The sequence below is a fragment of the Momordica charantia genome, assembly GCF_013281855.1.
Source record: "Momordica charantia cultivar OHB3-1 chromosome 7 unlocalized genomic scaffold, Mcharantia_2.0 BLBB01000007.1, whole genome shotgun sequence".
In the NCBI taxonomy this organism is placed as follows: Eukaryota; Viridiplantae; Streptophyta; class Magnoliopsida; order Cucurbitales; family Cucurbitaceae; genus Momordica; species Momordica charantia.
In genome coordinates, this window is record NW_028275165.1 from 6888729 (window position 1) to 6912034 (window position 23306).

General features: G+C 37.2%; 3 protein-coding genes across 3 annotated transcripts; all 3 read left to right on the top strand.

The window, feature by feature from the left end:
• The first annotated feature begins 2 nt into the window (after window positions 1-2).
• On the top strand, window positions 3-13621 carry LOC111018846 (flowering locus K homology domain). The gene is made up of 9 exons (XM_088126539.1): window positions 3-499; window positions 602-703; window positions 3084-3305; window positions 10586-10644; window positions 10830-10921; window positions 11040-11152; window positions 11240-11302; window positions 12328-12404; window positions 13332-13621. The coding sequence occupies exons 1-9, from the start codon at window positions 173-175 to the stop codon at window positions 13345-13347; spliced, it is 1071 nt and encodes a 356-aa protein (XP_087982665.1). The 5' UTR covers window positions 3-172; the 3' UTR covers window positions 13348-13621.
• A 5862-nt stretch (window positions 13622-19483) lies between these two features.
• LOC148210230 (uncharacterized) lies at window positions 19484-21042 on the top strand. The gene is made up of 3 exons (XM_088126729.1): window positions 19484-20297; window positions 20378-20524; window positions 20597-21042. The coding sequence occupies exons 1-2, from the start codon at window positions 19593-19595 to the stop codon at window positions 20504-20506; spliced, it is 834 nt and encodes a 277-aa protein (XP_087982855.1). The 5' UTR covers window positions 19484-19592; the 3' UTR covers window positions 20507-20524; window positions 20597-21042.
• Window positions 21043-21182: 140 nt separating this feature from the next.
• On the top strand, window positions 21183-22978 carry LOC148210231 (uncharacterized). Its single transcript, XM_088126749.1, has 5 exons — window positions 21183-21411; window positions 21489-21654; window positions 21727-22005; window positions 22077-22172; window positions 22263-22978. Exons 2-5 carry the CDS (start codon window positions 21538-21540, stop codon window positions 22629-22631), a joined length of 861 nt encoding a protein of 286 aa, XP_087982875.1. The 5' UTR covers window positions 21183-21411; window positions 21489-21537; the 3' UTR covers window positions 22632-22978.
• The last annotated feature ends 328 nt before the right edge of the window (window positions 22979-23306 follow it).

The window sequence follows — 23306 nt, forward strand, 5'->3', positions numbered from 1 at the left end:
GCTAACCCTTTTGTTGTGTTGTTAGAGGTGCCTCTCTTTGGTTCTCCATGGTATCAACTATCATTATTTCTCTTTCCCTCGTACGTTCTTCAGTTTTTTCACGTCTCCGCTGCCTCTTCCTGTGCCTGTTACAGCCATCTCTCACACTCCACTGACGGCGATTCCTCAGAATATGCAGCCCGGCGATATCCCTCTGTACCCCACCATGCCCCCCATGCCTCCCTTGCCCGTTTCCATGCCCCTTCCCGGCGCAATACTGGTCTCCGACCACGGCCACACCCTCTCCGGCAAGCGCCGCCGTGAGGACGACCCGATCGCCCCCAATTGCGACGCCTTCGATGTCTCCGCTACCAAGAGGCAGGCCAAGGCCCACGACGTGCTCTTCAGAATCATTGTCCCCTCCAAGCAGATCGGGAAGGTTATCGGTAAAGTTGGTTGCCGAATCCAGAAGGTTCGCGAGGACACCAAAGCTACCATCAAAATCGCCGATGCGGTCGCGGTATGTTTCGTCTTTGATTTTTGGTTCTTCTGGTTAGGGTTTTAAAAACGAACTTCGTGTTTTTTTGGGTGATTTTCTTTTGAGCTTTTCTTGATGTTTCAGCGGTACGAAGAACGCGTTATCATTATAAGTTCCAAAGACAAAGAGAATTCGGTTACTGATGCGGAGAAAGCACTTCAGCAGATTGCAGCACTCATATTGAAGGTCATTCAATGCTAATTGATAAAATGTGCAATGGATATGAGAAATTTATTTGCTTTTGTGGCAGCCCAAAGGGGGGGTCAAGGCATTTGGCATGTGCTATCTTATTTATTACATTGTATAGTTTAGAGTCATAATTTGTGTTAGCTGCGGGTAGTGGTGGAAATCTAATTAGTTGATAATATACGGTTTTCAATTCTAGTAAGGTTAATCTTCTGGTTTGTCAGATCAGTAGAATTCTAATTGTAGCTTTAATTTGTATTAATTAATTGATTGCACGGACATAAATGATCACTCATTTGACATTTTTGCATAGCATTCTTAATGGGTTTAAGTTTTTAAGTGCCCCTAATCATTAACAAGCAAAGTTTTTTGGGGTCTTCGTCTTTTCTTAATAAGTTTTTTGCCCTTCACATATTAGTTTCCTTTTTTGTGTTTCCCCCTTTTTTCTTAATAAGGTCTTTAGTTTGACATATTCTTCACCCACTTATGAATATTGAAGAATTTTCTATGCCAAGGCATTGAGGAGGGGAGGGTATCTACATTTTGTGAGATGGGAAGTTGTTACCAATGGGTGACGGGGGTGCGCTAGGTCTAGAGAATTTGGCAAATAAGATTCTAACTCTATTGGGCAAGTGGTGGTTGTGCTTCTCTTTGAGCTTGATTCTTTGTGATACAAGATTATAGTGAGGAAGTATGGTTGTTAGTTTGAAAAACGGTTACACTTGTGCTCTTTAAGGGCATATTCAGTAGTCTTTATATAGCCATTTCCCATTGCTTACTAGGCTTTAATAACTGCATCAAATTTTCTATAAGGAAAATGGGGCCCGCATGTAGTTCTGGGAAGATGTGGATAGGTAAAGGATCCCTTTGACTTTCATTCCCTCTTTAATGCTTCAAAAATAGACATTGGTTAATTCAATGTTATCTCATAGTAATGATTTTCTTACCTTTTCTCTTGGTTTTGATTTTCATTTTAGAAGGCCTCTTAGTCTATATTGAGTCCCAATAGTTGTGTAATCTTCTTCTGTTTTGATATGGAAGTGCCAATCTCAAAGCAGATTAAGTTTTGTGTGATGTTGAGTCGATCACAAGACTTGTCTAATTTTTTTTTTTTAAAGATTTGTCTAATCTTCTTTTGACTTTGTTGGAGAAAGGTTAATCTCAAAGAAGATCAAGTTCTTTTGTATTGGTTTCTTTGGGGACGGTAAACATTGTGGTAATTGTCCAAAGATCTTCATCCATTATTTTGGATCCCTAGTGATGCATATTGTGCAGGAAGGCATCAAAGAATTTAGATCAATGTCACTTCACCGTGAAACTTTAAAACAGTTTTTACTTTTGGGGCACATTTTGGAGTCAATTTGGCTACAATCAGAGGTTGCAAAGAAATGTTGGAGGTGCTTATTAATAATCCTCCATTCCATAAAAGGTTTCAGGTTCTTTAGCCAGTGGCTTTTTTTTTCGCTATTTTGTGGAATTTGTTGTCAGAGAGAAATAGGAGATTTTTAGGGATACACATAAAAGTCTTGGGAGGAGGTCCGGAGCGTGGCAAATTTAAATGTTTCTCTCTGGGTCTTCTTGTTTAATGAGCTTTGTAAATATCCTTTACTTTTTGTTTTTAAAAATTGGAGCAATATCTTGTAATTTTTGCTTCTATTTGCTCTTTTGTTTGGGCATTTCTTTCCTATAGGCCCTTCCTTTGTACTTTCATTTGTCTCAATAAAAGTTGGTTTTTTTTATCCCAAAATAATGAAACATATTCCTTATCCATCATGGTTGGAAGCTAACTTCATGATTTTTTTTCCCTGCATTGACGTGTATAATGTGGTTGTGATGATGGGAGGCAATCGGTGGAAATGACTTATGAAAATGTTGTGTTGAAGACAACAATACAAAAATTTCAATAAGATGCTGAAAACTCTAGTCCACATTGATTCCCTTCAAAATTTTGATCTCTTTCCATATATCAATAAATTAAATATTTATATAGAAATTCGAAGATAATGCTTGAAAGTATTGATTTTCAAGGCAGCGTAAAAGCACTTCCATCAAATAGATGGTTCTTTTCTTTTTTTCTTTTTTGTTTTATTTTTTTATTATTGTTGTTTTTTTCAAATAACCATGCATGTCTGAGCTAGCCTACACGCACCTTGGCAAATCTTACTTTAACCCTCCTATATCAGGAGTCATCATTTGAATGTACAAATATGGATTGCCAATAACCTGTAAACTTGTTAAATTATACTTTTCGATAAGACATAAATTCCCCTTCTTGAAGTGCTGATGTTCTCGTGATAGAATGATAATGTCTCACATTTATTTTAGATTGTTTTTTGAGAAATTTGTATCTGCTGCTTCTTTTTTAATTATACTTTTACAGGAAGATGGTACCAGCATTGAGGAACTAAAGGTTGGATCAGGGCATGTGGCTGCCAATACTATAAGACTCCTAATTGCAGGATCTCAAGCAGGTTCTTTGATTGGTGCCTCAGGTCAAAATATTGAGAAATTGAGGAATTCTTCTGGTGCGACAATTACAATTCTTGCTCCCAATCAGTTACCTCTCTGTGCGTCTGCTCATGAATCAGACCGAGTGGTGCAAGTGAGTTCTTTCACATTGACGGAAGTTAGAATATCGATTATTTACCATTCTTTTTGGCTTCCTATCATGGTCATCACCTCCATTTTGTTTGTATTATAATAATATGACCAGTGTTACAACTATTCTTTATGCTATTTCATTTAAAAATTGAGTGAGATGTTTTAGTAGTTGTCCGCTACGAGTAGTGAGGTGAAAACAATCTTTTGGTTCTACTTTTATAATGTTTGTAAACGTCTGCTGACAAAATAAAATCTCAACTTTCATCCATAAGGTGGAGCTACTTCTTATTGGGTGATATTTAATAGTAACACACAATACACTTTCACACTTTTGTAATGTTTGGCTAGGAATGCATATTGTGCGGTCAACGTCATCAGGATATGAATAGGAGAGTGTTTAGTCTTTCTTTTATATTGTATCGTGGTTCTTAAGGGATAATTAATCTGAAGATACATTTTTATTAGAAAGAATCTTCACGTATATTCAATTATATGAATATTTTAAAATATAGTTATGTGTATGTGTACTTGCTGTCATTTATTAGTATTTTAATTGTAAAAGATCTATAGTTATTTTATAAAGATTGTAACTTAGAGTTTTAAGGGGGCTTGGGGCTTAGTAAAAAAAGAAGCATTGTGTAATTGTGCTGATCCAAATATAGTTCTTCTCTGAGAAACACAATTAGCTTGGAATCCTTGGATTGAAAGAAATTTGATCATAGCTTTGAGTTCAAGATTTGTAGGTGGGAGCTCTTCACGAGTCACAAATTACCTTGTGGAAGGAATTTTTGATAAAAGTTGTTTAAACTATCTTATTTTTCTCGAGATTTTTTATTTTTATTTATTTTTTTAATAATGAGAAACCAAGCTTTCATTGAGGAACTTGAATACAAGGGCATACAAAAAAACCAACTTCTCAAAATGAGAACCTAACAAATGGACCCCAATCCAAAATAATAAAACTTCCTAAGTGATAACTACAAATAGTTTAGTAATCGAGGCCCATAAAGAGGTATTAAATCTAACATCCTCCCACACGTCTTTTCAGGACTTCTTCACTTCTCTGAAAATTATACCATTTCTCTCAAGCCATAAATCTCCCGAAATAGCAAAAAAACAAGTATGGAAGAGAACTATCCCCTTATCACAAAAGGGAGGGTAATGGAGAACCTTCTCTATCATAGAACAACAATCCCTGTTAATGCCTACAAGATCTCAAAAGCTGAAGCAATGCGACTTCCTAAAGCCTGAGCAAACAAAAACCTGGAAAAAAATATGTTCAAGATCATGTGACACAAGTTTGCACAGATTGCACCACTTTGTGCCCAATACAAAGGAGGAAGGCATAATGAAGGTCACTGAATGCAACCTCTTATCTTCCCCCTTTAGAAAAGAAAGCCTTCTTCCAAGAAGAAAGATGCTTTTGAACCTTTTCCAAGATAGGGTCCCAAAATGTCAACCTCCTCGAATTGCTTCCCAAGGGGAGCCTGAGGTAAGAGGAAGGAAAAATATTCACCTCACAACTCCTCAAGACAATTCTATTGGATAGGTTTTTGAAGTCCATTGCCTCCCTTCTTAACATGATAGGAGAGGATTTTGGGGATTTATGAGCCTGGTTGGTATTTGTCATAATCATAACCATTAGGATATTTAAGGAGATTCTAACGTCAATTAATGACTGGTTGAAAAATTCTTTAGAAGTTAGCTAAGATATCCTTTGATGAAGTGTTTATTTCTATATTTATGTGTAATGTTGAAGACTTACTCAATGTAACACGATTTTAGCCAATATTCCAATCTATTACATGCCTTTGTTTCAAATGCCTCCAAAACTGTGTAAGCAAATTGAAAGGGATATGCATCTTTTCCTGGGAAGGCAACTCGGAAGGGAATTTGAAACATTTAGTATGTTGTAATATCTCTTCCATTTCACTTGAAGAAAGTTGGCATGGGCATTGGTAATCTCAAACAGAAAAATCAAGCTCTTTTAGCTAAATGGGGTTGGTGATTCACTCAAGAAGCTACTTCTCTTTGGCTTTTAGTTGTGGTCAGCATCTATGATTTGGATCTGAACGATTGACACTCTTTGGAAAGGAAAAATGGTTGTTTTATAAATGCCCCTGGTTTAACATTTTCAAGCATTGGAGTAATGTCCAGCATCATTCCTCTTTTAAAGTGGCAAATGGTAGACGTATACTCTTTTGGCAAAATGTTAGGTTTGGTGAACTTTGTGTTGAAGGATTGATTTTCTCACTTGTACAGGGGTTATTAAATCTAGTTTTTGCTCCATTTCTGTTAATTTGGATGGTCTTACATCCTCTTGGAACCCTTAAACCCATAGAAGCCTTAAAGACTTGGAGGACAAGGAGTATACTGCTCTCCATCTATGACAAATGTGGATAGATCTCTCATATCAGAGGAAACTCTTTTGGTAATGGGAATTCTAATTGCCCAAAGAAGGTCAGTGTGTTTGATTGGAATTGCAGGGAAATTTGAATACCTCAGATATCCTTCTAAAGAAGCTCCTCAACTTGTCTCTTCAGCCTTCTTTTTGTGTTATGGGTTACTCTCCCAGCAAATGTCAGGCTCATTTATGCTTCCAATGCCCTTTTGTATTGAATTGTTGGTGGTTGCTGTTTTCTTTCTTCAATGTTATTTGGGTTTTTTTTAGAAGACTCAAAAGGCAATTTGTTGCAATTGTTGCACAGTCCTTCTCTTTCCCCGAAGGCTGGGTTAGTGTGGTCAAAGCCATTTTGTCGGAATTATGATTAAAGAGGAATCAAAGAATTTTTCACGACAAGGATTCGTTTGAATGTTTTGAATTAACCAAGATCAAAGTGGTGTTCTATTTCATCTTTGTTTAAGAACTATTCTTCCGGCATTATTTATGGTTCTTGGAATGCCTTTATTTATTCTTCTTAGCTTTTTGGTATTTCCATGTATTTCTTTCCGGATCTTATTTTCTCCTTTGTTGCTTTTCTCACTTCTTTTGGAGTTTGTATCCTTGAACAATTTTATTTATTTTCATACATCAATGAGAATTTTGTATGTTGTTCAAAAAAAAAAAAAAATCATAGGATTTTAATATCATAGGTGATTACCATGGTTTGAATTTATTTCCACAAAGTCCCTTTACTTCTGAATGCCACTAGGCCAAACTCAAGGTTGTTTGATTAAGAAATTCAACAAGCTGCAGCCATCCCTTTTAGCACTAACACTTTCACTTGATCTAATATGAGTGATTCCGTCCTTACAATGATCAATAGATTTTTTATTTCCAAAAGTTGGCAAGGTTTCTTTGACATGGTTAAGGTGATTAGACTCCCTTGAATCACAGCAGATTACTTTCCCATTTTCTTCTTTTGTAAAACTCTAGGTAGATTCCTAAACACTTCTGGTTTGAGAATGTCTGGATGGAGCATTCATCCTTTTTTCCCTTTTTTTCCTTTTTAATTTTTTTATATAAAAAAAGATGTTGAATCTTGGATAAGTGTGATGTGATTCAAAAGTAGTGATTTCATTAACGTAAAAGTACAAACAACTAGGAGGAGTTCAAGAGCCTCCCTTTTCTTCAGAAAAGCACGCCATCATAAAAGATAAGACCCTTTTCATCTGCCCACAATTCACTTGTCTGAACACAACTTTACACTTGGTCGGTAGAATGGGTCTTGCCTGACCCAACTTACTGATTTTCAATTTAAGCTCCTACATTTCATTTCTACTTTCCTTATTATATTGTCCTTGTATGTGTATCTAGGAAGATCCTATCATTATCTTGCCCCAACAAAGTTACCTTGTTCTCAAGTAGCATCTTTTTCTGACATGACATGCCTTCCCACAAGGTTAGAACCTTAGCTGCATTAACCTCATCATCAATATTTTCGACCCCAAAGACTATTGCAGACTAAAATCTACCAGAAGAAGCATTTGTTATAGGGTTTGGGCATATTGGTAATTTGAGATGTTGAAATGAGGCCTTCCTAGCAAAGTGGTTGTGGCATTTCTCTTTAGAGACAGAGTATCTGTGGCGTAAGGTTATTGCTAGTAAATATGGTTACCATCCCTATGATTGGGTTTCAGGTAGGGGTTTAAAAGGCACTTTTAGAAATCCTTAGAAAGAGATTGCGGCTGGGTCCTTTCTTCTCTCAGTTTAACAAATTTTGTGGGGATGGGGCTAATACGTTTTTCTGGGAGGATATTTGGTTGGGAGATAGGCCTCTCTGTGTCCAATTTTCCTCTTCTTTACCACTTGGTGTCTTTGAAATTTAGTTCGGTCGCATCTTTCCTTCCTCAGGGTTCCTCTTCCTTTTCCTTTGGCTTTAGTCGGCCTCTTTCCCCTAGAGAGTCGACGAAATATTCTTCTAATCTCTTTGTTAGTTGATCGGGTGGTGAGTCTGAGTGGTAGGGATGTTCTTTTTTGGATTCTTGATCTTGTGGGAGGTTCTCTAGTGAGTCGTTTTTTCCCTCCTTTGTGACCTGTCTTACTTGTAAGAGGCCTGCCTTGTCCTTGCTTTGGAAGGTGAAAGTCCCAAATAAGATTAGATTCTTTGTTTAGCAAAGTGAACACTTTGGATCGTGTCACGAGGCTTTCTTTTGTGGTGCTGGGGCCGTTTTGGTGTGTGTTGTGTAAGAAAGATGCTGAAGACCTGAACCATATGTTATGGAATTGTTATGGAATTGTCAATATGCTTGTACTAATTGGGATTGCTTCTTCCGATTGTTGTTCCATCTTAGTTTGGCCAGACCTAGGGGGTGCTATGATATGATTGAGGAGGTTATTCGTCACCTCCCTTTTGTGGTAATGGCCGGATTCTTTGACAGGTGGGTTTTTTTCCACTGTAATTTGGGGTCTTTAGTTGGATAGGAACAGCAAGACTTCTAGGGATCTTGAGTGTCCTCCTGAGATGCTGTAGTCCACTGCTAGGTTTAACGCCTTTGTTTGGGTGTCAGTTTCTAAGGAGTTTTGCTCTTACCCTTAGGTCTTATTTCTTTGGATCGTAGTCCATTCTGTATAGTTAGCTTTCAAACTATGTTTGTGGGCTGTCTTTTTGTATGCCCATTGTCTTTGGGCCTTTCATCCTTTTGTACTTGTTCTCTTCCATCTTTCTCATGAAAGCTGGTCCACAATTAAAAAAAAGCTCCAAAAAGTCTATCGGCTGGACTCTTCCCCTTGGAACGTTCTTTTGGTTCTACGGAAAGTCTCCAAAGAAGCACAACCACCATGCTGATGCAAAGAACACACCAGTTAGCAAACTAGCATTCGGCATCCTTCTCTGAAGTCTACAAGCTGTACTCAAATTCTCATGAGCTAGAAGGGTTTAGCTCACTTCTTTGAGGTTGTATCTTTGAACAATTTTGTTTCTTTTCATTAATGAATGAAAAGTTCGTTTCTTGTTAAAAAAAAGAAAAAAAAAATTTCTCATGAGCTAAAATCCATAAGTAGACTTCAACCTTTTTTTTTGGAATTTTGACTCTCCAGATGGATTTAGAGTAAAGCAGGCTTAGGTAATCTCTGCTATTCATAAGCTTAGGGACTAGAGATTTAGTAGAAATAAGCCTACTCCCCTCAAGCATCCAAACTCTGTGGTCCTCTTGATTACTCACCACTAGGCTACCCAAAACATTGGATGGATCGACCCATTCTTCCACCTCTTAAACCTGAAAATTTTCTTCTAAACAGAAGATCCCAACCTGACAGGCTCTCTAACCAACATTAGGCGGTGGTGAAACCCTGAAGAGGGGAATTTGAGATCCAAGGATCTTCCCAAGAGAATTTTATCTCCTTTGCCATCAACTGCTCTATACCCACATGTCAGCCTTCTGGCAGCGGCTAGAAATAGACTTCCATGGACCTTTAGATCTACAGAAACTTTTAGGGAAAGGGATCCAATCCTTTGAAGATAAATTATATTGCTGGCTATGATTTCCTCCACAGTGCGTTGAAAATGCCATCGTCACTTCACCAACAGGGCTGTGTTTTCAGCCTTAACCCTCTAATCCAGCTCCTCCTTGGATTCAGCAGCCCCCTTCCCCCCACACCACTTTTACGGTACTCCAGGAAAAATATTTGAATAACTTCTCCAATCTGGTGATTATCTTTTATTGGATTAGCAAGTAAAAGAAGTGTTTAGGGTGGGTCCAAAATATTGAAATTAATTAGTATATATCTTTCTTCCATCTACTGTGTTCTCCTTCTGTTTGTTTTTAGTGAGAATTTTCCAGTTTGTGAGATGGCTTCCTACGTTGTAAATTCAAACTTCTTATTTGCTTGAAGAAGTTCAATTGCATTATTACAAGTCAACTGCATAGAACCTTTTTCAACCAGGTTATTCAGTCGATCAATAATTCCTTTATCAATCCATGTATTGAAGAAATCCAAGTCTTTTTTTGCAATTTTCATGAATATGCCTCACCGGCTACAAACAAAACCTTTTAGAACATGAATCTTGCATTGAACTGCATTTACTATTTATTTGAGGTAGTTTTTCTGGGGTAGGAGTGGACTCTGTGCCAAGCTTTGAGAACTGTGTAAATTCTCCCTTTTCTCATTTTCTGTTTCTCTCTAGAATTTTCTCCTGGTGAATTTTGTAATGCTTAAGTTTCTAGTTCTATGCAGTTTCGCTTAATGAATTGTATACACCATTTCTGATTATGGTGTGCACTCTTTTACGCTCCTTCCTAGTTTGTGTTGTTTCTGTATTTCATTTTTTTTGTTCGAGAACAATGAAGAAACAAAAACTTTTCCTTTGTATCTGTATTTCATATAATGAAATGGAAGTTGTTGATAACCTTTGGTGTGGTAGAATAGTATTTCAGGAACAACTCTACAAAAACTTGTTTCTCATGGGATTTTGTGCATTTTTATATTGCCAAGAAGTATTAAATGAGTGCTTAGGCATTTTCAAGGAGTATTAAATGAGTGTTAGTGCCTGCATGGTATCAAACTTCTAAATGGTAGTTTATATGGGTTGTTGTTGTTTTAAGTTATCGTATTAAAATAAATTTCTTTATTTTTTAAAATTTACTTAAGTTAACTTTTATTTAAATATTAAATTGTTTTGTTCACTTTTTTACCTATAATATTTATTGAAAATTTATAATTTATTATTTTATCAAGTGTGCCTTGCTTCACTCAGGCAATGCCTTTTTGTCGCCTCTTGTCTTGAGGTGATTAAAAGCCTTGTCGTTTTAGAGTGCAGCTTGCGTGTTAAAAACACTGATTTATATATTTGGTGTTATGATCTGATGCTAATGATTGATTATGTTTCTTCTGGGATTCAGATATCAGGTGATGTTCCTGCAGTTTTGAAGGCTCTTGAAGAGATAGGCAATCAACTAAGGTCCTATATTGAACAATGTTTCAGAGTTTACTTGATTCATGCGCACTTCGGATGCTTTTACATAAACTACACTGAATTTCTGGAATACAAGATAATTTCAGCAGATGTTTCTTGAGATTAATCAAACTTGGGCGTCCTATTTTCTTTCTGTATTTGTAGTGATTTAGGCATGAATTCAATTTCAGGGTAAATCCACCTCGGCAAGTCATTTCTGTTAGCCCAACATACAATTATAATGCAATGCACCCTCCACAGTCATACATGGATCCAACCTCAGGTTATTCAGTGGTTTTCTGTATCGAATAAATCATTTCTGATTCTGTCTTTTGTGTGTCTGTGAAGTTTTAATATTTTTTCTTCTAACCACATCATCTTTAGGAAAACCAATCTTGCAGTTAATTATGTAACCTTTGAGATGTTGATATCGGAGACGTTGGTGGGTGGGTTGATTGGGATTGGTGGCTTCAACATATCACGGATCAGAAATGAATCTGGGGCTACAATTAAGGTTAGAATATCCTTGTTGTGTGCGTTTTTAGAGGTCCTTCTGAAATTCTATTTCTTGAAATCTACATCCTTACATCATTATTTGCAGGTTTGTGGTGGAAGAGGTGAACAAAATTACAGGCAAATACAATTTGGTGGAAGTGCTGAGCAGGCATGACTTTTTCTCTTATTTTTAATGAACTAGCACTAGGTGTTATGGGAAGGAGGGTGATCTTGTTCTTGTGTTGATTGAGTTGTCAGATTCTAAGGCTGGGTATATCTTTTTTTATATATGAAGGCAGGGTACATAGATCATAGTTTCTTTAAAACTCAAGGACAATTTATTGAATAGATCTGTTCAAGTAAGGTCGTATCCAATCATAGTTTCTTGTTTTTAATCTAATTCTGAGGGCTGGGTGATATTGTTTTGCAAATTTCTTGATTTCAATCTAATTTTAAGGCTGGGTGATCTTGTTCTGCATTCTCTCTCTCTCTATATTTTTTATTTAAGCTCCTCTGGTTATTAGCTATTTGGTTTACTTCTCTGTTTTTCAGAAAATAAGCTTGTCTGTTTAAAGATCTAACAGCTGAAAAAATTATGTGTTTCTTTTAGAATATATTGACCCTGAAGTGGTTGATTTGATGATAGATGCCAATCCGATATAGAAGTATAATTTACTATATTTTTTCAGTTGGGCATTGTCAAACAACGTAAATAAATTGTCTGGAATTTTCTTGGATAAACCAACTTTAAGAATTTAGGTCTTCTAGAAGTGTGCAGTTATCTTCTTGTTGGGTTATTTGCTCTAGAGCAAGCACTTCTTTTGAAAGACAGTGTGGGAAGTTATTTTGGCTGCTCTTTTTCGAACATTTTCTTGGTCGATAAACATTCAAGTATCTGATTTTGGACTTATTTTTGCTCCTAGATGCACCAAATAGGGATCCTTTTTATATTTTTCATTATTTTTTCTTGTATATACTATGTTTAATAAATTCCTTTTATCTATAAAAGCAACTATATTTTATTACTATTATTTTCTCGATCAAATTGAAAGTTCCACGGTATGCCAGAAATAGAGTAGTTTCAAAATATCTTTGTAGAGCATGCCTTTTTTTTTTTTTCTACACCTCTTCTCTTTCTCTCTCATTTCTTTTACGCTGAAGGATCTTCATTTAAATTGTTTGGATGGTTTACAGGTAGCTTTGGCAAAGCAGAGGGTTGATGAATATATTTATTCTCAATTGATACGACAAGCTGGTGTTCAACAGACAGCGTAGGTTTTCCTTGATGGTTCATATTCTCTCTCTTCCCCTCCCCTCTTTCTACGTGTGAAATAACTCTCGTGTGGTAGTTTTAGTACTAAGATCTTATCCCAAAAAGAGAAAAAAACTGTAGGAATTTAATTTTATTGAAATCGAAATATCATGTTGTCTTAGTAACAGGAAAGTCAAAATGTCAAGTTATATTCAGTGTACTTTTTAACTTAAAGAGACAATAACTGAGTGACGCTTGAATTGGAAACGGTGAAATGAATGGTATGACTTTGTTAAGCCACACAACATGTTGTATTTTGCTTTAATCATGAATATGTAACCATGGGTTTGGGGTGATTTTTGAAAAGGTGAGAAGGGCTTTTGGAATTCTAAAAACAATAAAAGCGCTTGGTACATTTAGAAGCACTTTAATAGTGCTTATAAGAATGTGAGAACTTTATTGGTGCTTATAGGCAATTTATTGTGAAAGAAAATTTTAATGTGGTAGCCTGATCATCAAAAATTTAATATGGAACTTTATTAGTCCACACAAAAGTTTCTGTGCTTTCAATTATAGAAGTCAAGTGCTGCACAAATTGAACGAGAAATTTTGTCGAGGTTAAATTACCATTTTAGTCCCTATGATTGTGCTTTATTTTGTATAGATCTTTCAATTTGGTACCTATGGTTTGGTTAGATCTCTCCTATCGAAATGTTAGACAGTTTTCTGGCGTGGCATAATTTCTTTAGATGCTAGCTCGTTGCCTCTCTGTCATGCGCCCATACGCCAAATAAGACAACTGTCTAACTTTTGGTTATGGCAAAGACCAAATTGAAGCTTTTTATAACCATTAGGAGTAAATTGAAGCTAAGCAAGCAAAATATTATGGTCATACAAAAAAAGAAGTTCCAATGTGTTGGCTGATTTGGTACGATGATCTTTTCAGTCTGCAGATGTGGTGATATCCCAAACACTAAGAATTGCTACATCTTTTAATGGCAACATCTCCATGTGGAAGCTGTGAAGGACAAAGCTGCTTCCTACAAACTTCAATCTGGTGGTTGCTGAGAGTGCTGTGGGATTTTGGAATAATGGCTTTTTCCCCCCTTAAATGTGACATATTGTAATTGTGGCAAATAGTTGTCTGAATATTTTCTACATCAACTTCTCAAGAGCTTCTTCTACAATAGGCTATAAAAAGGCTGCTAGCAAAGGAAAAGTTTGGCTTTGAACTGATATCCAATGTCTAATCTGCTGAGGTGGTGGTCATTTATTCTAACAATCTTAACTTTTTTAGTATCAAAATGTCGGGATAACTCACATTTCGGTTTGGGTCGATTTTAGAGTTGAATCAATATCGAATTTCTTACTTTTCAATATTAAATTAGGAACAAAACTGAATTGCTAATGAAGTTCAAACCACGTCGAACTGAATTGTACTGCAAACTGACAGTTTAATTTGCTTGGTTTGGTGGCTTCTTAGTGAGGATTTGATGGCACGGGTTGGGGAAGTTTTGAACGACTTGAGAACGAAGGTATCGTATCGATGGAAAATATAAGTCTATGAATTGTCGGGGTTGTAGCTGTGCGTGTGGTGTGGGCCTTTACAACGGAAACCCTAAGTTAAAGTAGAAATTTAAAATAAGAGGATAAGAAAAAACCTAAATAAAAAATACAAACTAAGGTGGTAGTGTCACTTGAGGGGATAATTTTGATAATAGTGTAATTTTAGAAACAAATTATAAAAATAATATAGATTTTAAAGTAATAATAAAACAAGAATAACAAAATGAATGTAATTTAAATAAAAAATTATAAAATTAAATTAGACATCCAACCTATTGACAAAAATAGGTCCAATTTCCAGCCATTACTCACAACATACGTGTTTTTTAAAAATATTTATATTTTACAAAATAAAAAATTATTTAATTATTAGTATTTTTGTTGATCCACATGCATATATACACACCTAACAACAAAAATATATTTTATAGAAAAAAACAGTCCAATTTATAGCATGTGCAATGTGATTGCACATATGCGATTTTCTTAAAACATTTTATAATATATTTATATCTATGTTAGTTTTTTTAATTTTACAAACCAAAACATTATTTATTTTATTAGTATTTTGACTATTTTGAATACATAAGTGAAAATATAGATCCATAGGTATACATCCACATCCATAATAATAAAATAATATATATAAAAGTAAAAATATATCAGTCCAATTTATAGAAAAAAATATCACTATACGTAATAAAAACATACAAATCAAATAATTTTTAAAAAAATTCTTAAAAGTAAAAGAAAAAGTTTTGAAAAAAACATGATAATGGGGAGGGAAATCGCAGCATTGCATGCTTTGACCCATGAGGCTCCAGCTCACAATACAGGGAAGTCGCTTTGAAACTATGTCATTTATTTTTAAAAATACATTATTTAAAAAAAAAATCCTTACTAAACCTAAATTAAAAATAAAATTTGAAATAAAGTAGTGTTGAACACTTGTTACTAGCCCAAGAACTGTCTCTATACCTATGAAATAGGTATACTGGTTCGGTTCGTTTTCTAAACCTTAAATCCAAATTGAACAAAATATTTCCATTTTCAAAACATTATGAAACCGAACTGAACTGCAAAATTGAATAGTTTTATTGGCTTCGATATGTTCCTCTAAAGCAAACTAAACATTTTCTTTTATTATTTTGTTTACACATTTTAATCCATTTTGAAGGAAAAATATCATGTTTACTTTTGTATCTACAATTTTGATCTAAAGCATTGATTTTTTTTAATCAATTATAAACTTCAAGAAATAGTGAAACTAATATCTTTAATTACATGAATTTTATTAGTTTCTCAAGATTTGTGATTGCTACGAGTATAATATTGTAGTTCATCAGATTTTTCTCTCTTTTTTTTTTGGTACTAATTGTTCTAGTCAGGTTTGGTTAATCTTTAGCTGGATTTTGACACATCTATTATATTGAGTTTTGGTGTTCTTTTTATATGTTTGATTGGTTTGTTTAGAAGAAATTGTTAATCTACTTATAAAAAGGTACCTCTGATGGAAATTGGAAAAAAAATAAAGTTAGCATGCTGTGTTTAGTACCTTAGATTTTGAGGGATTTCTAAATTTCCATTGTTTGGTGGTACCTCATCACTTTGAGTGATTTGAAATACTTAAAAATTTTATGGATAAAAATGGTTCCATTGGATTTCATAGAATTAAATTACCTATTTAACCTTGTCATATTTTAGTTTCTAATTAAAAAATTTAGCTTAAAAGCCTAAGTCAGTAGCATTTTTATTTTCTTTTCCTTTCTAGCAAACATCCAAACAAATATCAAACAAAATAAAAGTTTTAAAATCGTTTCTCGGATTTCAAATCACGAAATTTAAAATCATTTTTTAAACTTTGTTGACGCCAAACAAAAGGTTAAACTCATTGAGATAAAGAGTTTTTTTTCTCTCTCTTCAAATCTTAGTTTTAAGGACTTATTTGATAATATTCCGGTTCTGTATTTTTTATTTTACGTTTCTTGTTTTTTTGTTTATTTTTTCTAAAAAAGAAATAGGTTTGGTTACTATTTTTTATTTATTTATTTTATTTATCAAGAAAAATAGAAATGTCTTTGATAACTAATTTTTCTGTCGTCTTCTCTTAGATTTGAAAAGAAAAAAATTAAGAAAAAAGCTTGATACTTACTCAAGAACAAAAAAAAAATCTTGATAAATAATGTAATTATAATTAAGAATTGTTTATTGTATTTAAAAAAACTTACTCATAATAATTTTTTGGCAAAATAATTATTACAGATACCAACATAACTCAACGGGTTAAAACTAGCGTTTTTTTAAAGCTAGAGGTGTACCAAAGCGAAAAAGTCATCTAAGACCTAGGCACGAACAAAAAAAGCTTTGTTTTGTGAAGCACACCCAACTCTAAGCTTGAGCAAGTTCAATTGATTAAAACATATATTCTCGAGACGATGGACTTGAATTCCTATGCATGTAAAATAAAATAAAAATAATAGAAAATATATAGGTAATAAGCAAAAAAAAAAAGCTAGTGTTTTGCGTTTGCGGTAAGAAATTCCTTCGGAACTTTCTACTGTCGAAGGCGAAAAAAAAAAACCTAAAATGCAAGGGTTTTTGCTTTAAGGGTACATAAATTATATATATTTTTAAAATCTACAAGTGAAGCTGTAAGGCATTGGACTTTTGTGGTTAAGAGTTTCAGGAGAAAGCGAGACACTGGGGGAGACGACATCTCATTGGATTTTTCCAAACACATTATTTACCACTTTAAAGAGTAAGGAGACTCCTCCTTGTATCTATTCAAGATCGGCTTTTGTTGTTGATGGATGTTTTATCTACAAAAGAGCTTGAAGTGGCGTGTGTTAGCTTGTGGGCAATCTGCTGGCATGATACGAACGCAATTCTGGACATATGAAAGATATCGAGGCTAACACCTCTATTCGGAGGATTGATGGCTCTGCTCGTCACAGCAATCATATCCGAGGCGAAGAAATTGTCTGGAATCCCCCTCGGCCTAGTCGTTGCGCAGCGGTCCGTTTCTCGGCTTCACTTTGGAATAGGGGTGATTTGCAGAAATGAGGAAGGCCAAATACTTGCTGCAATGTCAAACAATACAGGAGTGTACTACAACCTTTAATTGTGGAATTGTTGGCAATTCTTGAATGTCTGAGGCTTGCCGATGGTTTGAACATGCCTTCCATTCGAATTGAATTAGATTCTCTTCAAGCAATTGAGCTAATTAATCAAAGGGGAATATGAGATCCTCGGTAAAGTTGGTACCTGGGCAGAGGATATCCTCCATTTTTCAAAAATTCTCTCTTGCATGTACGAAGAGGGGCCAACAAAGCTGCTAACAAGCTTGCTTCCGGCGCTCATTGTTATGAGGCCAATTTGTTATGGCTTAATGATTCGAGAATTTACAGCAAGTGTCCTTATTTATCAATAAATATTAAAAATGTCTTATGCTTCTTGCCTGTCAAAGGATCTTTGAAGTCTTCGACTTTGAGCTTGTTGAAGAATTCGACTTGTTTATAAAGTTATTTGGCTTGTAGTTTGATGAAGACTTTGTGAAGTGTTGGTTTTGTGCTTGTGAAGTTCTTTGGCTTTGTACTTTGTTGAAGTTCTTCGGCTTTGCACATGTAACGTTCTTCGGCTTTGCGACTTGTTGAAGTTCTTTGGCTTCGTGGCTTATGAAGTTCTTTTGCTTTGTAGCTTGCGAAGTTCTTCGGTTTTGCAGATTGTGAAGTGCTTCAGCTTGGTAGCTTGTTGATGTTCTTCAATCAATTTGATGAAGACTTTGCAGTTTGATGGAATCTTCAAGTATTGTTGCTTGGGAGAGAAGATCTAATGTTCTTGATGTCTCGTACTCTTCAAGGCTTGTTAGCTTTGGATGCTTCCCTTGACTCTGAATTATTGTAGACAATTCTGAGTGCTCTGAATCTCCAATTCTTCTAGCTTCTTCCGACCGACCAAAATGAGATGTGACCCCTCTATTTATAGAGCTTTGATGGGTCTTATATGAGCCATGGGCTTGGGCTCAGTCTCTTCATGGGTTTTGAGCAAATTAGTTGATTTCATCGGACCACCATAAGAAAGACACGTGACATAATTTGATTAGTTGATTTTAAAATTAATTTAGGACGCATGTAACTTTACCATTGGTCCTAAATGTAAGTTTGATTTTGTGACGTGGCATTTAGTAATTAGACGAAATTTCTCCTTTTAACAAATGCCCCCTTTTCGAATACATGTATATTTGGGTGTAGATCTCGAAAAAGTAATATGTGACATTTGACAAAAAAAATGAAATATGTTTCATAAATTTGATTTAATGTACATATTAGTATTGACACCGAATTTTGATTTTGATTTTTTTTTGACAAATAATCAAAATAATAATTTTGGCCACAAAATTTTGATTTTTTTGACTTTTGTGCCAATATTGGGGGAAATTGGGATTTTTGACCCCTTCCAATAATCATTTTGGATTTTTGACCCCTTTTGATATTTACTTATTCATGACCCCTCTACTTCAGTTTTCTGACCTTTCCCCTTATTTTGCTTGGTAAAATTACCAAGTTACCCTCAATTTAAAAAAAGAAATCAAACCCAGCCCTCGTCTCCTTTCCCTCCCTGTCTCGGTCCTTCCCCTCCCTCATTGACTATCTCGTTGTCCATCCCAGTCTTCATCTCGCTATCTCCCTCACTTCGCGCTTCATCTTCGTCGTTTCTCTTCTCGTCTCCCTCGCTTCGTCTCTATCAGAGCTTTCCCCCTTCCCTAATCGAGGTAATTTTTCTTTCGAACTTGCGATCTTGGTGTGAATGATTTTCTACTTTTTTTCCTTCGTTCTTTGCGTGGGTGTGAAAGATTTCAACCTTCGGCTCTATCTGAAGTAGCCAAGGTTCTTGTGTTGCTTCCATTAATTTTTTTTTTGTTGAAGGGTTCCATCTCGGCTTTAAGCCCGGTGGGTTTAGGACCGAGATGAAACCCTAACCCTTTTTTTTTGCTGACAATCGCTATTCTCGTCTCGGTCCGTTTCGAATCGGGATGATGGCTGAGATGGAATCCAGAAAGGTCATCCATCTGGAATAGACTTTCTGGGTTCCATCTCGGGACTCATATCGGTTCGAAATGGACCGAGACAAGACCGAGATGGTATCCAGAAAGTCTTTCTGAATTCCATCTTGGGACTCATCCCGGTTTGAAATGGATCGGGATGGGGCCCGAGATGGATTCCAGAAAGTCCATCCTTGTGGGATGCAGTTTCTGGATTCCATCTCGGGCCTCATCCCGGTCCGATTCGAACCGAGATGAGTCCCAAGATGAAATCCAGAAAGTCCATCCTTCTGGGATTTCCTTTCTCGATTCCATCTCGGGCCTCATCCCGGTCCGATTCGAACCGAGATGAGTCCCAAGATGGAATCCAGAAAGTCCATCCTTCTGGGATTTCCTTTATGGATTCCATCTTGGGACTCATCCCGGTCCATTTCGAACCGGGATGAGGCCCGAGATGGAATCCAGAAAGTCCATCCTTCTGGGATTTCCTTTCTGGATTCCATCCCAGGCTTCAACCCGGTCCGTTTCTAAGTTAGAAGAAGCCCGATATGGAATCGACAACATATTTAATCAATTTTGTTTTGTTTTGTTACAGGAGACATGAGTATGACACTTAAGATCAACCGAGACGACTGGTTTCCGGCCGCGCTGTCAAACCTCGCTCACGTAGGGAAAACCTCTTCTCGTCTTAAGGCTAGGTTAACTCCCTCTCAGTTAGACATGTTTAGTCAAACATGTTTTGGTCCGATTTTAGGGATGAACGTTGTATTTAACGGTCCGTTGCTCCATCACCTGTTGCTTAGAGAGGTGGAGGAACCTAGAGAGGACCTCATTAGTTTTAACCTATTCGGGAATAGGGTCTCTTTTGGGAAGCGGGAGTTCGACCTAATAACCGGTCTTAGACACACCATGAATATGGTAGATGAGGATGTTCGTAACCGAAGACTTAGGATTCTGTATTTTGAAGACAAGGCGAGTGTGAAGTGTTCGGAGTTGGAGAAAATTTTTTTAGAACACACATTCGAAAATGACAAGGACACTGTGAAGGTTGCTATAGTGTACTTCATAGAGCTTGCCATGATGGGCAAGGAAAGGAAGCAGAAAATGGACACGAGCCTCCTTGGGATTGTGGATCAGTGGGAAGTTTTCTGTAATTATGACTGGAGTTCAATGATCTTTGAAAGGACTCTCTGGAGCTTGAAGAACGCTCTAAAGGAAAAGGTTGAGGCGTACAAACAGAAGGTCGCTATGGACTCCAGCCATGTTGAGACGTATAGCTTGTATGGGTTTCCATACGCTTTTCAGGTAAGTGAAATTTAAATGTAATTTATTATGTAGTTATGTACCTGTGAAATACTGTAGGGTCTAACTTGACGTGACTGCAGGTTTGGGCATACGAGACAATATCAACCTTGTCGACTCGAGTAGCATTGAGGCTAAATGACGATGCTATTCCTCGTCTACTTAGATGGTCCTGCACCTATTCGCGTGCTTTTAATGTTTTGGAGCGATAGGTCTTCGAGAATCCCAAGGTAAGTCCCAAAATTTTCTTATTGTTTTTAGTATTTAATATTAAAATTGACCTAACTATTTGTGTTATACAGTCGAAGGTTGTAGTTCGTTTGCCGTCGACTGATGTCGAACGACAGCACATGGCTCGCGTTATGCATCCACCGGTGGCCCCTGTCGGACCTCCTGCACCCACAGAACTTGCTACAGAACCACTGGCTTCTACTTCCACCGCTCAGAAGTCTCCCGTTACTGGTGAGGTTGGGGATCCAGTTGAGCTCGATGATGTAGCAGAAGATATTATTGGTGAGGATGCTTCCCCAGTGGTTGATCATGCAACAGAAGATATTATAGGAAACGATGGAGGACAAGATCAATTGTTGCCACAGAAAGGGACGAAGAAGAAGAAGAAGAAGAAGTCGAAGCATAAGTGGAGTCGGGAACTGCGGAGGCTCGGCGACAGAGTGACGGCCATTGAGACAACACTGACGAGCATGACGACTGACCTAAAGGACATAAATAAGTATATGAAGAGGCTAACAAAGGTAAGGGTTATTATATTATCTGAATTTCTTGTTCACATCCGTATGTTTATAATTTTTATTACGTAGGTTATGTCGAAGGGCCATAATAAATCTGAAAGAAGGGTCGGTGGGCGGATCAGGATGGCTCTTCGGGCGGACATGATCCGAGTGGGCGTAATGAGGAGGATACAGACATGGATGAGGATCCGAAGACAGAGGAGGAGCTGAAGGCAGGGGAGGAGCAGAAGATGGACGAGGATCCGAAAAATTGTGAAGAACCCGCCGAAAGCAGCGAGCCTGACGTGGAGATGGATCACACTCCTACCATTGTTGGAGCTACCCAGGAGTTCTCAGTTGGCCACCCTGGTCCGATCGACGTAATTGAGGTATTTCTGTAACGATACTAACTGGCTTACGTTAACCTACCTTTATTTACTTAAAGCAAATGTTCATTCATTTTTAGGATATTACTCTAGGTGGGTGCGCGTGACAGGGAGGCAAGTAAGGGGCGGATGGTTAACGTACCGACACCGCAACCCGCAGGGCCACCGAGAAAGCAAATGGATAGGACAGAAAGTCTACCCCTACCCTTATCACATGGAGGAACTCCACAGCTGGTCGTCGTTAAGGTAACTCCAACGTCGAACCCAAACTCCAACGTCATTAAGTGTTATATTGAACTTCCTTTATACTTGTTTCAGGTTGAACCTGAATTTATTGAAGGCCCACTTGGCCAGGGTCTTCGGAAGAGGAAATATCTGTGGAAGTTGCGGGCCATATACACGCCCACCGGCCAACGTGGTATCAAAGTTCAATCATACGACCCTACATGCCCCATCCCACCACTCCTGGACGAGGGGTTCCAGAAATGGATGGACGACCCATCAACCGACAGCAATTCCCGTTCAACGTCCGTCGGGATAAAATATAAGAGTTGGTTTGGACTGCTCCTGGATCCTCAGTTTCAACTCGACGACGAGGTTAGTGAAGTGTAGAAGCAGCAAAGTCGTTTTTAATTATAGACTTATACTTTTTATAATGTCACATGCAGTATATCGACTCGCTCATGATGCTAACGGCGAGGAAGGTTGAGAAGTGTAAACATCTATTGCGTGTGCGATTCGCAATAGGCGACGTACTTCTATCCGTAAGTTCGGCTTACCTTTCACCCATGTATGTAACGAACGATATTACTTCGATACGTGAATGACGTTTGTGGGGGTTTTTCTCTTTGCAGAACTTGCTACGACGAACAGACGGGCCATATGCTGCCATGAAGCCGGGTGTCCTGCCGTCGAAATGTACGTATGATTGGAGGCAAGAGCGTACCATCTTTCGGTACGTGCTTGGACGACAATCGGACTACGATACCCCATGGAGCGAGGTCGATATCGTGTACACGCCAATGAATATTGGCGGCAACCACTGGGTCATGATCGGGATTGATCTTGTGGAGGGTGATTTAACCGTATGGGACTCACTGCAAGCGATCACCCCACTGGAGGATCTCGAGAAGGCGTTCAAGCCAATCTGCACGATAATCCCGGCGATTCTTCATTGGAGCGGAATGCTCGCACTTCGGCCTAACCTACCCACGGTGCCATGAGGGTCCGAAGATGTACTGTACCTCAACAAGCCGGGTTCACAGATTGCGACATATTTTGTATTAGATTTTTCGAGTACGATGTAACTGGGTCAAAGATGGACACTTTGACTCAAAGTAACATTTCTTTATTTCGTCGTCAATATGCTGTACAAATGTGGGCTCGCAGACCCTTTTTTCAGTTGTAATTATTCTTTGTATGAATTTTTTTTCCACCGACCTAAATATGACTTATCCTAATTTGTTTTAGCATACCTTTTTTTAGCTGTAGTCACTGATGAACGGTAACATTACATAAAACAAGTTGTAATCATATATGAAATAACAACAACCTATTGTTCATGCATGTGCATGGATTCTTACTTGCGGTAGAAGCTACCTATTCACATCTACCAAAATACAATGTATTAGTCCTTGTAATAAATTTTTTTTGAGGTACATAAATGTCTACATATTACAACGTAATTATCCATAATATTGCTACACAGTATTTAGTGGTTCGCGACAAGTTTTACGATTGTGTCCCGATGTACCACATCGACTGCACTTGCGCGGTGGACGGACCTCGCCTGTGGAAGGAATCCTCACCGTCTATCGCCGTCCAACCCTAATGACCTTCTTCGGTGGTTGAACCTCGATATTTACAAACCCCGGAGAACTCTTCCATGTTGAGGATGA

What these genes read in the sequence shown, in the direction of transcription:
- LOC111018846 (XM_088126539.1), top strand. Translation starts at nt 173, where the DNA reads ATGCAGCCCGGCGATATCCCTCTGTACCCCACCATGCCCCCCATGCCT. An exon ending in ATACATGGATCCAACCTCAG is followed by an intron (nt 10,922 to 11,039) that starts GTTATTCAGTGG and finishes CCAATCTTGCAG; the next exon opens with TTAATTATGTAACCTTTGAG. An exon ending in TTGGTGGAAGTGCTGAGCAG is followed by an intron (nt 11,303 to 12,327) that starts GCATGACTTTTT and finishes GATGGTTTACAG; the next exon opens with GTAGCTTTGGCAAAGCAGAG.
- LOC148210230 (XM_088126729.1), top strand. Translation starts at nt 19,593, where the DNA reads ATGAGTATGACACTTAAGATCAACCGAGACGACTGGTTTCCGGCCGCG. An exon ending in GGTTTCCATACGCTTTTCAG is followed by an intron (nt 20,298 to 20,377) that starts GTAAGTGAAATT and finishes ACGTGACTGCAG; the next exon opens with GTTTGGGCATACGAGACAAT.
- LOC148210231 (XM_088126749.1), top strand. Translation starts at nt 21,538, where the DNA reads ATGGTTAACGTACCGACACCGCAACCCGCAGGGCCACCGAGAAAGCAA. An exon ending in CACAGCTGGTCGTCGTTAAG is followed by an intron (nt 21,655 to 21,726) that starts GTAACTCCAACG and finishes TACTTGTTTCAG; the next exon opens with GTTGAACCTGAATTTATTGA. An exon ending in AGTTTCAACTCGACGACGAG is followed by an intron (nt 22,006 to 22,076) that starts GTTAGTGAAGTG and finishes TGTCACATGCAG; the next exon opens with TATATCGACTCGCTCATGAT.